This window comes from Microcaecilia unicolor, chromosome 7, assembly GCF_901765095.1.
Source record: "Microcaecilia unicolor chromosome 7, aMicUni1.1, whole genome shotgun sequence".
Classification (NCBI taxonomy): Eukaryota; Metazoa; Chordata; class Amphibia; order Gymnophiona; family Siphonopidae; genus Microcaecilia; species Microcaecilia unicolor.
Window position 1 is genome coordinate 303,970,184 of NC_044037.1, and position 12,513 is coordinate 303,982,696.

Below are 12,513 nucleotides of genomic sequence, written 5' to 3' on the forward strand. Positions count from 1 at the left end.
TTGCTTTGACTGCAGATGATCTTTGCTTTCCCCTTCAAAGTTGCTGCCCTAGCTGACTACCTAGTCTGTCTACTGGTTGAGCCGGCCCTGGACAGGGCATTTCTTTCACTGCATTTCAGATGTCCCTTTATATTTAGCTTGGGATTCTGCCTGAACTTGTTCGCATCCCACAAACCTTCAAAAGCAAATCTGTAGAGGACACTGGTCACGTCCTTCACCATCACCCCTGAGGGGCTCTCCTTCCTGATGTCCTGGAGCTTTATAAGGAGGTCGGACACCACTTCATTAATGATGCCAGTGTACTGCATGGCTTCCTGTGGCTTCAGCATCCTTTGGTTCAGGATTGTGCGCAATGTATGCCAGCGCTCGCCTTCTCTGAGAGAAAGGTAGGAAAATGGGATAGCAGAGTCAGAGTATTACATATATAATATTGGAGGATGACTAAAACCAAAGCTGTCTCACTTGGCTTTTTACCTAGCCGCCAGACCAACTCAGGACCAGACCTCCCTGTCTTTCCTCTCCTCCAGAGGGGCATGCTGCACTTCTTCAAGATGTGGCCTCTGACACCCAACAGGCTCTTTCTTGTTCTGCTCCCAGGCTGGGTTAACCCTTTCTAACTACCCGGAGTACTCCTCACAGTTAAGTTAATGCTTTTGTTGGCAAAAACCTCCTCTTTATTCTGTCTGACCAGGATCCCCCCTCTTCTCATGGGTCCTGGTGGTGAAGGCAGCCAAAGACCATGTGCTCACTAATCCCATCGCCAATTGTCTGTTATCCTTTTCTAATCCTCCCTCTGGGCTGGGCTCTTCACCCTCCCCACTCATGCTGCTCTCCTAGTCCTGCAGTAGCAGGAGATGATGTCTTATTAAGGTGGCTTATTAAAATTTGCCCCTTCTTGTCTGAGCACACCACCCAAACTCTCATCCATTCTCTTGTTACCTCTCGCCTTGACTACTGCAACCTACTCCTCACTGGCCTCCCATTTTGCCACCTATCCCCCCTTCAGTCCATTCAAAACTCTGCTGCACGTCTTATCTTCCGCCTGAACCGGTACACTCATATTACCCCTCTCCTCAAGTCACTTCACTGGCTTCCGATCAGGTACCGCATACAGTTCAAGCTTCTCCTACTAACCTACAAATGCACTCGATCTGCAGCCCCTCCCTACCTCTCTACCCTCATCTCCCCTTACGTTCCTACCCGTAACCTCCACTCTCAAGACAAATCCCTCCTTTCAGTACCTTTCTCCACCACCGCCAACTCCAGGCTCCGCCCTTTCTGCCTCTCCTCACCCCATGCCTAGAATAAACTCCCTGAGCCCATACACCAGGCCCCCTCCCTGCCCATCTTCAAATCCTTGCTCAAAGCCCACCTCTTCAATGTCGCCTTCGGCACCTAACCATCATACCTCTATTCAGGAAACCTGGACTGCCCCTACTTGACATTTCGCCCTTTAGATTGTAAGCTCCTTGGAGCAGGGACTGTCCTTTATGTCAATTTATGTTAATCTGTACAGCGCTGCCTAACCCTAGTAGCGCTCTAGAAATGTTAAGTAGTAGTAGTAGTGTCTCATGTTGCCTGAGGGGGGAGGCGGCATGTTGGTGCTGGGCTGCCAAATTGAGGATATAAGTTGAGGTGTTAGGGGTAGGGTTACCATATTTGCGGAGGCAAATAAAGAGGACAGAAAAATAAAAACAGTTGCTACTTTTGCTAAAGAAATATTTAATCGTAGTTAATGAACACACATCAAACAGTGTACAGTACAGCAGTAGAAAAATCTTCTTTTCAAGTACTTCTGGATTTGAGTTTGACGGAGTCTGAGCCCAAGCCTACTCATTAGAAGAGTGCATATCACTCAACAACGTTGGCTGGCTTCTGAGATACGTGTGATAGGCGTTGAATGACATTGGCTTAAAGTCGTGCTGCACGAACAAAATTCCTTTGATAGACTCAACCAGCAGGGTAACAGAGAGGGGGTCAGCAATGCCTTTCTCTCTCTTTAGCACCCTCATGTATCCAGACTGACTAATAAGCCAGAGATGGTTCTGATTAATTGGGTAGGTCATAGGCACATAAACGAAAAAGAGGACATTTCTGAAGACATCCAAACAGAGGACATGGCCTCTTAAAAGAGGAGATATGGTAACCCTAGTTAGGGGGTGGAGTGTGTGGTGTGGATGAGGCTGGGTGGAATGGATGGGGTTGGGGGGTGACTGGGCATTATGGATGGGGCTAGGGCTATGGTTGGATGGGGAGTGGCTTGGGTGTGGCTTAAGATCTCCCTCTGAAAGTTTAGGCTCCCTGGCAGCTGTGCTAAAACCAACCCTGCCCTAAAACCTGGTGTGGAGCATAAGCAGAACTGAACCAGCAGGAAGATAAATAAATACTGCTCAGGATTATTAGGCTGTGTCTCCCAACAGCATTACAATCAGCAGCCAGACATGCTGGGGTGAGTTTTGGAAATGCATATGGCTTTGGCATGAGCTTTACTATACACAGCAGTCAGCCTGGCCTGGCTCCCTGCACACCTGCTAGGTCTTGAAAGGTAAAGGCGCAGTCTGCATGGCCAGGTTTGCAACGCGTGCTGCTGCTGCAGGTCCATTGTGTGGATGTGCACACCTTAGACAAGGGTTCAGTACCAGAGACCAGAGAATACTGAACCAAGAAGTGAAATATTCTACAAAGCAGAATTAGAATATAGTGACTCAATGAGTATTTCCAGAAGAATTTCTCAGAGAAAATTAATTAGAATGTGTGGATTTCTAGAGCCTCAGCTGATCATTGACAAAGAGTCCCTTTTACTAAACTGTGGTAAGTTTTTGTACTACATCAGCAAAAGTTAACAAACGGTAAGGGCAGAGCCTGTGCTGTACCTTTTGGGGTGTGGTCATAATCTATCCCAAACGTTCTTGCATAAGACAGACATTTAATATATTTTAAAAGTGTGGTTGCAGCCTCACTAATTGCAGTGCACAAGTGAACAGACCCGCACGTTCTTATACCCCTCCCCATCATCCTTAATGGGAATAGTGAGACCCCAACCCCAGCTCAAGACCTCCAATACCCTGATCCCTCCACTCAATGGTCCATCAAGACCTTACATCCACCGATTCCCCCCACCCGACACCCCCAACATATAAACTCAAAAGTACTGACCCCCTCAAGCCCTGACAGCCCCTCCTCCTCTGTCGAAGTCCTGGTTTGAAGCTGGTAGCTCTGACTCCAAGTAGTAATGTGATGGTGCTACCTTGGAAGAGGGAGGTCTCCTAGAAGGAGAGCATCACCCTGGTGAAGTAGGAAGCACTCCTGTAGCCAGGACCTGCCCACCAGGGGAAGTACGATCCTCGCACCAGGAGGAAAGGGTTAGGACAGCTGTTGTAGTGGGTGATTCGATTATTAAGCACATATATAGTTGAGTGGCTGGTGGACGTGAGGATCGCCTGGTGACTTGCCTGCCTGGTGCTAAGGTGGCGGACCTCATGCATCACTTAGATAGGATTTTAGATAGTGCTAGGGAGGACCGGGCTGTCTTGGTACATGTGGGTACCAATGACATAGGAAAATGTGGGAGAGAGGTTCTGGAAGCCAAATTTAGGCTCTTAGGTAGAAAGCTCAAATCCAGAACCTCTAGGGTATTATTTTCTGAAGTGCTACCCGTTCCACGCGCAGGGCCCAAGAGACAGGCAGAGCTCTGGAGTCTCAATGCATGGATGAGACGATGGTGCAGGAAGGAGGGTTTTAGATTTGTTAGGAACTAGGCAACATTCTGGGGAAGGGGGAGCCTATTCCGAAAGGATGGGCTCCACCTTAACTAGGGTGGGACCAGGCTGCTGGCATCGGCATTTAAAAAGGAGATAGAGCAGCTTTTAAACTAGAAACTGGGGGAAGGCCGACAGTCACTCAAAAGCGCATTGTTTTGGGATAAGGTATCTTTCAATCACCAAAACAGGGAAGATAGGGTATCCCGATAGTGAAGTTGCAAAAGAGACCGTAGTAGATCAGGAGGGGCATAATTGAACGCGAACGCCCATCTCCATGGGCGACTATTTCCGAAAACGGATACTTGAAGGGGTGGACCAGACCGTATTTTCGAAAAAAATGGGCCTCCATCTTTCGGTTCGAAAATACGGTTTGTACGGACCAAATGTGCCATGGATTTAGTCGTTTGTGAGCTGGGCGTTTGTTTTTTTTAGCGATAATGGAAACTAAAAACGCCCAGCTCACAAACGTCCTAATCCAAGCCATTTGGTCATGGGAGGGGCCAGGATTCGTAGTACACTGGTCCCCCTGACATGCCAGGACACCAACTGGGCACCCTAGAGGTCAGTGCGGTTGACTTCAGAAACTGCTCCCACATGCATAGCTCCCTTACCACGGGTACAGAGTCCCCAATCCCCCTCCCCCAAAACCCACTACCCGCAAATATACAACACTACCATAGCTCTTAGGGGTGAAGGGGGCACCTACATGTGGGTACAGTAGGTCTTGGAGGGCTCCCATTTACCAGCACAAGTGTTACAGGTGGGAGGGGGATGGGCCTTGGTCCGCCTGCTTGAAGTGCACTGCGGTACCCACTAAAAGTGCTCCAGGGACCTGCATACACGCAGGCCTCTAGGACTTGTTGCTGCTGTATAACCTTGGCACACCAGTTGACACCTGAAGACTAATCGCTTCGAAAACGGAAATAAAACAGGGCACACTCTGACCCAGTAGGCAGGGGGAAAAGAACCATGGGAGTAGAGCCTACCATCTACCAACATCGTGAGCATTTAACACAAGCTAGTGGAATCACGGAGCCCAATACCCTACACCCACCACAATGCATTGCTGATGTGACTCTGCAGTGCACATAACAGAAAAGGTGTCACACTCACCCGAGAGCCACATCAGAACCAGGGAAAGGCTGTCACAGGATAGAACACATTCTGCTGTCATGGAGGTGGGTACGGCATTTGAGGCTGGCATAGAGACTGGCAAAAAAGTTTTTTCAAGTGGGTTTTTTTTGGTTGGAGGGGGTTAGTGACCACTGGGGGATTCCGGGGAGGTCATCCCCGATTCCCTCCGGTGGTCATCTGGGCAGTTGGGCCACTTTTTGGGGACTTGTTCATAAAAAAACAGGGTCCCCAAAAAGTGACCCAAATTCGCGCTAAAAATGCCTTTTTTCGATTATCAGCTGAGGACGCCCATCTCTCCTCGGCCGATAACCACACCCCAGTCCCGCCTTCACCACGCCTCCAACACGCCCTGTCAACTTTGGTCGTTTCCGCGACAGATTGCACTTGAAGCCGCCCAAAATTGGCTTTCGATTATACCGATTTGGGCACCCACGGGAGAAAGACGCCTATCTCCCGATTTGGTTCGAAATATGGGCGTCTTTCTGTTTCGAAAATAAGCTGGCAGGTGTCCTTAAATAAAAATCAAGACAAAAGATTGCAAATTAATACTGTCAAATACTGAACATGATGTAAATAGGAACAACAAACATAGTTTGAAATGTCTATATGCGAATTCCAGGAGCCTAAGAAATTTATTTATTTATTTGCTGCACTTGTATCCCACATTTTCCCACCTATTTGCAGGCTCAATGCGGCTTACAAAATGTTACAATGACATATACACATTATAGAATAAGAATTTCAGAATATAGATACAGATAATACCGTGTTTCCCCGAAAATAAGACACTGTCTTATATTAATTTTTGCCCCCAAAAATGCGCTAGGTCTTATTTTCAGGGGCTGTCTTATTTTTCGGGGAAACATCGGGGTTGGCCCGCCCGCCCTCCCGGAACTAACCTTAAATGCCTCCTTTCACCTTCGCAGCAAGCAGCAGCAGGGCAGGCCACTCCTTCCTTCCGTGTCCCGCCCTCGCCTGACGTAACGTCTGCGAGGGCAGGGCACAGAAGGAAGTAGAGGTCTGCCCTGCTGCTGCTTGCTGCGAAGGTGAAAGGAGGCGTTTAAGGTTAGTTCCGGGAGCGACGGAGGGTGGGGCGGCGACCTCGGGTGGGGGGGGCGGCCCGGGGGCGGGCTTGTCCGGCTCTTGGCGGCCCTGCTTTCAAACAAAAATTTGCTAAGTCTTACTTTCGGGGGAGGCCTTATATCTACCAATTCAGGAAAACCTCTACTAGGTCTTATTTTCAGGGGATGTCTTACTTTCGGGGAAACAGGATAGGTGCATAAGAATATCATAGCAATCGTATTAACGGAATAATAATTTTACAATTGTTACAAATAAGAGTGCATGAGTAAATCATGTAGGATTGGAAGTGGATTGATAGATAAACATAACATAACATAATGATATCAGGACAAGATATAATATTCAGTCGTGAGGATGTAATTAGGATGAACAGATAGGAGGGTTCCTTAATAGTTGTGATTGGAATAATTAGGAAGTCAAATTGTTATGGGGAATCTTTATTGTACGCCTTTATGAATAAGTAAGTCTTTAATAATTTTCAGAAGGTTGTCAAGTCGTGTGTTGTTTTTATGGCGTTCGGTAATTCATTCCATAGTTGTGTGCATGAGAAACTGTGTATGTACAGACTTGTATTTAAGTCCTCTGCAATTGGGATAATGAAGGTTTAAGCAGGTGCGTTATGAGCTTTTGTTGTTTCTCTCTGGAAAGTCAATTAGGTCTGACATGTATGATGGGGCATCTCCATAAATGATTTTATGGACCAAGGTACATATCTTGAATGCAATACTATCTTTCAGTGGGAGCCAATGCAGGCTTTCTCTAAGGGGCCTGGCACTTTCATATTTCGCCTTACCGAATATCAATCTGGCTGCAGTGTTCTGGGCTGTCTGGAGTTTCTTGATGGTTTGTGCCTTGCATCCCGTGTATAAGGAATTACAGTAGCCCAAATGGCTCAGAACCAATGATTGCACCAATACGCGAAATGTCTCTCTTGGGAAGAAAGGTCTTGCTCTTCTGAGCCTCCACATTGCATAGAACATTCTCTTTATGACATTTTTTACATGGCAGTCTAGATTAAGATTGCGATCAATTGTTACGCCTTGGAGTTTCAGGGTGTCCGCAACAGGGAGAGTATGGTTTGGTGTGTTTATGTTGGGATAGTTGATTTTATTATACTGCAATGATAATATTAGGCATTGTGTCTTTTCTGTATTCAGCTTTAGTTGGAAAGCGTCTGCCCAAGAGTTCATAATTTGGAAGCTGCGATTTATCTTGTCTGCAATTTCTGATAAGTCCTTTTTGAACGGAATATATATCGTCACATCATCGGCATAAATATATGGATTTAGGTCTTGGTTGGATAATGCTTTGGCCAAAGGTAACATCATTAGATTAAAGAGAATTGGTGAAAGCGGAGATCCCTGAGGCACACCACATTCCGGTCTCCATGGTGATGATATGATCGATTTAGATATTACCCGGTATGTTCTTGTTGTTAGAAAACTATGAAACCAATTCAATACATTTCTTCCTATTCTGAAATATTCTAGAATGTTTAATAGAATATCATGGTTGACCATGTCAAATGCGCTGGACATGTCCAATTGTAACAGAAGGACATTAATACCAGCTGCAATAATATGTTTGAATTTGGTCATGAGTGTTATTAGAACTGTTTCTGTGCTGTGATTAGCACGGAATCCAGATTGGGAAGAGTGTAGTACTGAGAAGTTGTTTAGTTACCAGACTTTCCATTAACTTGACTACTAGAGGGATGGATGCCACTGGAGATGGGAGAGTTAGAATATATTGCACTAAATGAAAAATTAGATATAATAGGCATTTCTGAGACCTGGTGGAAGGAGGATAACCAGTGGGACACTGTCATACCGGGGTACAAATTATATCGTAGTGATAGGGTGGATCAAATTGGTGGAAGGGGGTAGCATTGTATGTTAAGGAGAGCCTTGAATGAAATAGATTGAAAATTCTGCAGGAAACAAAACACATCTTGGAATTCCTATGGATTGAAATTCCATGTGTAAAGGGGAAAAGGATAGTGATAGGAGTGTACTACCGTCCGCCTGACCAGGATGAACAGACGGATGTAGAAATGTTAAAGGAAATTAGGGACGCAAACAAACTGGGCAACAGAATAATAATGGGTGATTTCAATTACCCCGGTAGACCTATATCAGGAGTCTGCACCAAACACTCATAAGAACATAAGAGTAGCCATACTGGGTCAGACCAGTGGTCCATCTAGCCCAGTATCCTGTTTTCCAAACAGTGGCCAAGCCAGGTCAGAAGTACCTGGCAGAAACCCAAATCGTGGCAACTAAAAATCCCAGGGCAAGCAGTTGCTTCCCATGTCTGTTTCAATTCAGACTATGGACTTTTTCTCCAGGAATTTGTCCAAACCTTTTTTTAAACCCAGATACGCTAACCGTTGTTTCCACATCCTCTGGCAAAGAGTGCCAGAGATGAACTATTCATTGAGTGAAAAAATATTTCCTCCTTAATGAATAAATGGAAACGCGAGTATGTTGAGGTTTTTTTGTGAAAAGCTGCACTGATACTGAACACAAAACATTAATTCAAATAATACTGCATGAACTTCTGTCGCTAATATAGCACTGGCAAACGGCTCTAAGATAATGGCAGAAAGGGCCCCATGGTAAACAAATGATTAAAGCTTTAATTTTGTCCTTTGATTCTTGGTGTTGTTTAGAAATTTCAATAAGAAATTGAAGTCCAATTAATCAAAGCAGAAGTACTGCGATTTGTTTAGCTTCCCAAAACTATGGGATTTAGATCTAGTTTGTGGGATTTGTCGGGTACTTATGATCCAGACTGGCCACTGTCGGACAGAGGATGCTGGGATTGATGGACCCCGCTGGGACTCAACATGGTTTTCTTATGTTTTTATGATCCACTTTTCATTCATGTCTGCACATTTGTGTAAAATAGATTTTGATATTCAGGCAGAGTTTATAATTTAGTGATATTACAAAAGTGCATGTTTTTATAAATCTGTGCATCAGATTTCTTTATACTTGTTCAATCAAATATTAAATAAATGTATGTCTACACCATGCATTATGTTATACTATATTGCTACTCAAGTATAATTATTTATGATTTTTGCAACGGTCTTACTTTTTGTTCCATTTTTTTACTTAGTTTAAAATTTTTAGGAAATTAAGTGATGTTGCACCTTTGCTGATTATGAGCGCAATGAATGTGTAGAAGTGAAGTATCCTTCCCCATCCTATGCTGGTCCCTGGATAAGAGATGTATTAGCCCCCAACTATAGGAAGACCATTTGGGTTTAGTCCATTCCATCATACTCAGGGTAGACTCCTGGGACCCTACTGGGGTGGTTGTATTTTGGGTAGAGACTATGCGGGAAGTGGCAGTGACAAGCTAACCCAGCCTGAACGGCATTGGTTAGTATTGTGAGAGAAACTGTGGATATATCATGCTGACTTAACCAGTGATCTGCATATTGTTTGCATACCAAGAATCACCAAGAGTTTTGACTATTTGGAAGCCCTAAGAGAAGGGACACTGGACCCAGGAGCTATTAGTGCCTGGAGGGGAGAACTGAAACCCCTGGACCTATCTGGGGTGACCTGGAAGAGTGTTTCTAGAAGTAGAATACTTTCACCCTGAATAAGAAAGGGACCTGTTAAGAGGACCCAGGGGCTTAGGCGGACCAGAATGGTAGAGTTTGTTCTTTCTGTAGTTGTGGAGTTCAGTTTGTCTTTTAGTAAGCAGTGTTCTTGGGTTTGTTGGGAAGGTGGTTTGGTTCACATTTGAAGTAGTGGTGGGGTTCCACTGAAACACTCAAAGGAGAGTTTAGATTTGGATATATGGGTAACTTGGTTGTGGGGAGTATGCTCAAGGGTTGGTTTTCAGAATTTGAGAGTGCTGCACTTGGATTTGGACTTTGTTTTCTTTAGGAAGATGGCATTGGAAGCAGCCCTAAAATGGATGGCTGACCAGTTACAAGCCCAGCAAGAGGCTATGGAGAGGCGATTCTCCCAAGTTCTGGAACGGCGATGGGGCAACAACAGCCTATTTTGCAGCTGATAGAGGTGCAAATCAAAGAGTTACAGAGACTGGCTGATGAACTCTAAAAGAGCATGACTCGACCAGACTCAGAGGTGGGCTGGACTGGTGGGACTCAAGGGACAATTCCCCTGAAGTGGACTAAAGGTTTGGCATTAATCAAGTTAAGGCCAGAGGATGACCCAGAGGTATTCCTTACCACCTTTGAAAGGGTCGCTACAGTGGCCTGATGGCTTAGGGAACAGTGGGCTATCCGACTGTCCCTGTATTTGACGGGGGAAGCCCAGGCAACCTATAGTACATTGGAGGCTTGCCAGGCTTTGGACTATCAGCAGGTACGAGCGGCTATTCAAGATCGCTTGGGACTCTCTCCAGAGCAGTACCGGAGGAAATTTAGGAAGCGAGAATTTAAGCGGGGAGGACGCCCACAGGTGGTGGCCCAAAATCTCCTAGACTTAACCACTTGCTGGCTGGAGCCGGAACAGCAGACGGCAAAGGCTATAGTCAGCCTGATAGTTCTGGAACATTCTACCTCTAGCTGCCAGACTGTGGGTAGTTCGACGGGGCCCCAAGAATATAGGGGAAGCTATTAATTTAATGGAACATTATACAGAGGCTGAGGGAATTGGGGTTGGAAAAGTCGAAACATCAGTCAGACAGGAGCTCTCTCTGGGGACTGCCCCAAGAACCATTAAAGATGAAAGGAGGAAGACCAGTGAGGGAAAACCGGGACACCATGGACTGAAACAAGGAGATGTGGAAGTGAGAGCATAGGGACTATCCCTTGACCAGAAGTTAGGTCCCCATTAAGGTGCTTCAGCTGTGGGAAAGTAGAACACTTTAGGCGAGAGTGCCTTCTGATGGATTGCTCTTTCTCAGGATCTGCAGGATCTGGTACTCAAGGATGAGGGGGAGAACAGCCCTTAAAGTGAGGAGTAAGGGTGGCAGGGATAGACCTAATCGCTGTTCTGGATCCAGGCAGTAATCAGTCTCTTGTTTCAGGACCCATAGCTTCCTAGCTCCTGGTTGTGAGTTGGAGAAAGGGTGGGAATTTACACTGGTTCTATCCAGGTCCATTGCATACATGGGGATGTTAAACAGGAGCCCACTTATGAGACTGACCTGTCCTGGAAAGGGAAAATCTTACGGGTGGCGATAGTGGAGCGACTGCCTTTTCCTTTAACCTTAGGCAGAGACTGGACAGGAATGCAGGAGGCACTGATCCCGAAGGAACGGTAGGTGTCCACTTACTCAAGGGACTATTACTGTGAGGAGGCAGAATTTGTTCAATTAGGTGACATCTTTCCCTTTGTGGAACCCGGGGTAATAAGGGAGTCAGGAAAGTCTCAGAAATCCTGGTCTCAGAAGAGGGCAGAGAAGTGGAAGGGATTGGTTCCCTCAGGACAGGTGGAGGCGGTTGGGGAGGAGGCCATGAAAAATTTCTGTCAGTTCCCCCTAGAACAAAGGAAAGACCCCACATTACAGATATACTAGGTTAAAACAGAGGGCTCACAGTCGGAGGAGGGAAATCCGTATCCCGCTTATAAGAAATTTAATAACTTGCTGTATAGAGTAACTGAGAGAGCACAGGGAAGGGCACAGAGGCAGGTCATGGTGCCTGAGGTTTTTAGGAATGCACTATTGATATTAGCGCATTCCCATCCCCTTGCAGAACACTTAGTTGAGACAGGAACAGTGGGCTGGCCATTGACCCAGTTCTTCTGGCCCTGCCTTCATAGGGAGGTAAGAGAGTACTGTCATTCATGTGCAGGGTGCCAGAAAGTATTTCAGAGGCTGACAGAGCAGGCGCCTCTAGTACCTTTACCAATTATGGAACAGCCCCTTGATAGGATGGGGGTGGACATTGTGGGCCCACTCAACCGGACAAAAAGGGGATATCGGTTCATATTGGAGGTGGTAGACTATGCCACTCAGTATCCATGGGCTATTCCCATGAGGAAGGCTACAGCCTCGGGGATAGGATGTGAGTTGCTAGAAATTTTCTGCCGCTTAGGGTTCCCAGAGGAGGTGCTGACCGATAGGGGCACCAATTTTCTATCACGGACTTTGGAAGGAATCTTCTAATTATTTGGGATAAGGCATGTAAGAACAGCTGCTAATCATCCTCAAACAGATGGTCTAGTGGAAAGATTTAATTTAGACCCTTATCCATATGATAAGTGCGGGGGAACAGCCATTGATGGGTGGGATGAAGTCTTAGCCTATGTGTTGTTCGCATATAGGGAGGTGTCCCAATCCTCGGTGGCATTCTCTCCCTTTGAATTAATGTGTGAGAGACAGCCAAGGAACTTGTTGGACGTGGTTACAGACACCTGGGTGGGGAAGGACCCTGAGGTAACATCAGTCCCTGTATATGTGCAGGAGTTAAGGGAAAAGCTGGTACGGATAAGGGGGATAGCCAAGGCTAACCTAATCCAGGCACAACAAAAGCAGAAGGGGGGTACTATGACCAGAAAGCCAGTGAACAGGAGTTTAAGGCACATGATAAAGTGCTGGTACT

General features: G+C 46.1%; 1 protein-coding gene across 1 annotated transcript in view; it reads right to left on the bottom strand.

Annotated features, from left to right (window-relative positions):
- LOC115474477 (sterol 26-hydroxylase, mitochondrial-like) overlaps positions 1-12,513 on the bottom strand; it is a 51,632-nt gene that overhangs the window by 31,811 nt on the left and 7,308 nt on the right. Inside the window, 1 exon segment of the mRNA XM_030209958.1 lies at positions 176-375. Coding sequence (XP_030065818.1) covers positions 176-375 — 200 coding nt within the window.